Source organism: Rhyacophila brunnea, unplaced genomic scaffold, assembly GCF_057557595.1.
Source record: "Rhyacophila brunnea isolate RB1 unplaced genomic scaffold, BYU_Rbru_1.0 scaffold_24, whole genome shotgun sequence".
In the NCBI taxonomy this organism is placed as follows: Eukaryota; Metazoa; Arthropoda; class Insecta; order Trichoptera; family Rhyacophilidae; genus Rhyacophila; species Rhyacophila brunnea.
The window spans coordinates 14,300-18,637 of record NW_028232904.1 but is presented as its reverse complement, the minus strand read 5'-3'; the positions used below and the strand labels follow the sequence as shown (position 1 = coordinate 18,637).

The 4,338-nt window shown below is 45.3% G+C and overlaps 1 protein-coding gene across 1 annotated transcript; it reads right to left on the bottom strand.

Moving 5' to 3' along the window:
- Positions 1 to 3,394: 3,394 nt before the first annotated feature.
- LOC147068847 (uncharacterized) lies at positions 3,395 to 3,943 on the bottom strand. The gene has a single exon (XM_085951548.1). It carries the CDS (start codon positions 3,941 to 3,943, stop codon positions 3,395 to 3,397), a length of 549 nt encoding a protein of 182 aa, XP_085807674.1.
- Positions 3,944 to 4,338: the final 395 nt, after the last annotated feature.

The following is a 4,338-nucleotide window of genomic DNA, read 5'->3' as shown; positions in this document are numbered from 1 at the left end:
GGGACATGAGCAACTCTCAGATTGTCTGTTGTGGTCTGGTGGGAACCAGAGTGGAGTAGTATATAAACTAGATCATAAGCACACACCACACACAAGGATAGAGTACTGATGAAGATAGAGCTCTGGTTTTTATCAACACCACGGCTAGACAACGCTGATCGAAGTTTATAGGTTATAGATTCATGATAGATATAAACTTCTGCGCGCTCAAACAGAAATTTATTATTTTAATGGTAGTTCAATAAGCCAACGTGGCAATGAATGGTATTTTCTTGTATAATAAATTCATTTTCAGAGAGAGGTCCGAGCCCGCTTCACGCGGTTCCCCTTCAAGCTGCATCACTTGTGCATATGTCTTTCAGAATACCACACTTATCGTCACCGCTTAATTGCCACGATAAGCATCCGATGGTCTAGTAAACCATCCATTTTCAGATTCAGATAGTAAACAAGATGAGCTTGGAGAAGCTCGCGTCACGACATCGTACGTTGGTCACTCCAGGAGCAATTTAGACGTCAACATGAGGGAGCCCGAAATGGCATACCTCAGACGCGGAAGAAGGAGCGCTGAGAATTAGGTTCTCAAGCGCTGAGAATAAGTTGCATTAGCAATCGGTTTGCCTTGAGCTGTGGGAGGAAGCAGCGGCAAACTCAAAAAGTACCAGTTCAAGAAGGATAGACTCCTTTTAGAATGGGAAACTGAAGCTACATCTAGGTCTGGCATCGGTCAGGATACCATAGAAGTGGAGGAGGTCTGAAGAGCCCCACCACACTAGATAGTCGTAAGCGTGCCTAGACAGCACCGATAAACCTATCATTCCTGCCCTTGCGACATGCTTACATGCAAGGCCCACGTAGGGAGACAGAGGTCCAACGGTCTGTCAATTAGGAAACAACTTCTCAATGGAGAAGATTGTAAGAAATGTAATCAGCCAAGTAGCCGACGGCCTCATCAAGGATGAGTTCCGTCAAAAACTGTAATTTGATTACCGAACAATAGTCATATTGTTGACAGATACTTTAATTTGTAAAATTTGTACTGTGCAAAACTATATTTCTTAAAAAGGCCTCTATGTGATGCAAGGTAACCCCCCCAGAAGGATGGATGAAGGGAGCAAGGAGCGACGAGGAGACGTTGGCGCGCACTTCACCCGCACACAAGAGGGTCTGCGCTGGATCGCCGTCAGCAGCTCCGCCGTCAGCAGTTTCGTCACCTGCCCCGACCGTCCCACCTGACTGCACCAACTTCTCATCACCAAGAAGCGGAGAACGCCCCTGGCAGGAAATTGACACCCATGACTCAATTTCTTCCTGACCAAGCGGGTGATGTAACGCGATGAACTCGTCACCTAAAGAAACCATAAATATACTTTCTTAACTGGCAACACCAAACTCATGCTGGCTGCAAATAATCAACGGCCGGAGCAGACAAGGTGGGGGGGACGTGGCGGCGGGGGCAAGAACACGAGTGCGTGGGAGGCAACTTCCTTCTTCTGGTTCGAAACGTTCTACGGGGCGGACGCGCTCGTGCCGCGCAACGCGGTCGTGTTAGGAGCACACGCTTCAACAATGGATGGCATATTTCCATACCCGTGTCGAAGGGTAAAGTGCTAGTGTCATCTTCACCCGGGAATACACCCCTTGGACTTGGAAATGGAAGGACGTTGAGGAGGGCTCGATGCATGTAAATATGTAATCATAAATTGTGTCTAGGTTAGTGCCATTTGCTGGTGACGGAGACGCTCCTGTGAGAACCTCCGTCCCACTTCTTTTATATATAATCTTTTGTAAACCTTCGCTGAAATAATCTCTCATTAAATGTAACCGCATTTCAGCGATATACTTTGAAACCTCTTTCACTTATCAACCTAGAGTCCCAGTAAACACATGGTCTTTTGCAGCTGTTTCCCTCCCAAAGAAAAGCTAGCTGGCGTCCAACCCTGTTGGACGGGGGTACCTCAAAGGTTGAAGGAAACGTGCAAGCCTAACTCCAGACTCCTGGGGAGTCTGGGAATCCACGCCAAGGGAGTTGCTTCCCGGCGTGGGTTTAGCTGCTCCAAATAGCGGTCGGATCCACTCCTTTTGATAAGAAATTCTCATGTTCTACACCAGAAGGTGGCAAAGTTAGGTGGACGAGAGAGCGAGGTCGGAACGAGCGGCTTCAGAAGTATAAGTCTGATGTAGGTAAAGCTCATGTTACATTCATGTGACAAATCCTTCCTACATTATGTAAGTAATAATAAACAAAAGTCCTTTTCCTATATGTTACATTGTGTTTAGTTTTTTTTGTATGGATTTTTTGTGTGTGGCGTTGCTCCAGATGGATGCTGCGTAAGTGATTGTGGGTTCGATTGCTCCCATGTATATGATTTTTAGGACCTCTGGGGAGGCTCCCCACGTTGCTCGTGCAGCCCTCATGAATCGCTTGCCAATTTGTGTAGCTTTTTTACATGTGTATTCTGTGTGTTTTGACCAGTTAAGGTGTCTGTCTAGAACTACTCCCAGTATTCTGAATGAGTCAACAAGATCTTTCTTTTGTCCTTTCCATGTAATGTTCGGTGGTTGTATGGTGCGTTTGGACATGAACATAATGTGTGTTTTTGTGTCAGAAAATGTGAGTTTAGTGCTATTTCCCCATTCAAGTGTCCTTTTTAGTATGTCGTTGGTTGTTGTTTCAAGTGTTTGTATGTCATCAGCAGCGATCGTAATTAGTACGTCGTCTGCGAATGCTTGTATGTGTGCGTTGTTTGGAATGTTTATTGTGAGAAGATCGTTTATGGCAATGTTCCAGAGGGTTGGTCCGCAGGTTGAGCCTTGTATGCAGCCTGCTGTCTGTTTCCTAACGACCTCCTCTCCTGCGTATCTGAGCGTGACTTGTCTGTCCTGTAAGTAGCTTCGTATGAGTTTGTAAATGTTGAGTGGTGTGGATTTTTGTGCGGGTTAGGTTAGGTTAGGTTAGGTTAGGTTAGGTTAGGTTAGGTTAGGTTAGGTTAGGTTTGGTTTGGTTAGGTTAGGTTAGGTTAGGTTAGGTTAGGTTAGGTTAGGTTTTTTTTTTTTTTTTTTTTATATGGGAGTTGCATTTATTGTTGACCTTGCTTATTATGTACAAGGTTTGTAGATCTTCAATTGGAGATTTCTTTATTTATAAGCCTTTGTTTTTTAACTATATAGTGTTGGGATCAGGAGGGATATTCTACTGTGGGTCTTAACAGGAACTTCTCCGCATTTGCTCTTGTGAAGAGGAAACCACAGAAAACTCTTCAGGAGAAGACGGACTGCTGACAGAAATCACCAGGCCTTCCGTTTCACTTGAAGAGTGTTCGGCATTTTGTGTCCTGGCTTCGTTTATTTTGCCAATATCCTGCACTATTTTAATCATGTATGATACTACCTTTCATGATAGTTCCTTGTGAACTATCACGGATCCGATGTCGCATAGGTCCTCATCTAGACTCCTGCATTGCGCCTCCAGCTGCTGTCTTTGGAAGCTGAAAATGGGGCAATGCATAAAAAGATGAGGGACATCTTGAGGGGTCATATCATCACACGGGCAGCTGTCGATCTCGGAGAGCTTAAATCGATGCAGGTAGCTCATGAACCCACCGTGACCCGTGAGGAATTGTGTGAGTTCAAAGCCAACTTCCTGCATTCTCCTGAAATCAAAGGCATGGAAAATAGTTGGGAAAAACATTTTAGTAATATTTCCTGTCGTTTCTTTCAAATATCGATCATTCCAGAGTTGAAGGGTCCTGCTTTTTATTTTCCTCTTGGCAAAACTGAGCGGAAATTTGGCAAAATCTGGGGCCGTCTTTTTAAGAGTAGCCTCTCGAGCCTTTTCGTCCGCTTTTTCATTTCCTAGGATTCCGCAGTGACCCCTTATCCAGCCGATGTGCACGTTCTGTTTTCTGCATCGTAGTTCCTGGATATCAGTTTTAATGTCCATGACGGTTAGGTTAGGTTAGGTTAGGTTAGGTTAGGTTAGGTTAGGTTAGGTTAGGTTAGGTTCCCTCCTGTGTCTGTCACCTTGTCGTGGTAGGAGGGCTTACGCTGCCATGGTAGCAAACTAAGAACAGACAACGTCTTTAATCCAAGATAAAGTGGGAGGAATCGTGCTGATGGATGAGTGGCCTGTAGACGTCAAATAACGGGTCGTAAACGATCCCTCAGGGGAACCTGCTACCCCCCTGAGTATTATGGCTTGTCCGGCCACGCGGGGCTCTGGTCGGATGGACTTCCTTTCCCTAGCTACTCGTGGGACACACTATGGAGAACATAACAACAATTAAAAAAGGAAAAAATGATTTGTGGGAGACCGTGAGCATGCTTGAAGAGCAAGTA

Coding starts and splice junctions, on each gene's coding strand:
- LOC147068847 (XM_085951548.1), bottom strand. CDS start 3,943: ATGGACATTAAAACTGATATCCAGGAACTACGATGCAGAAAACAGAAC.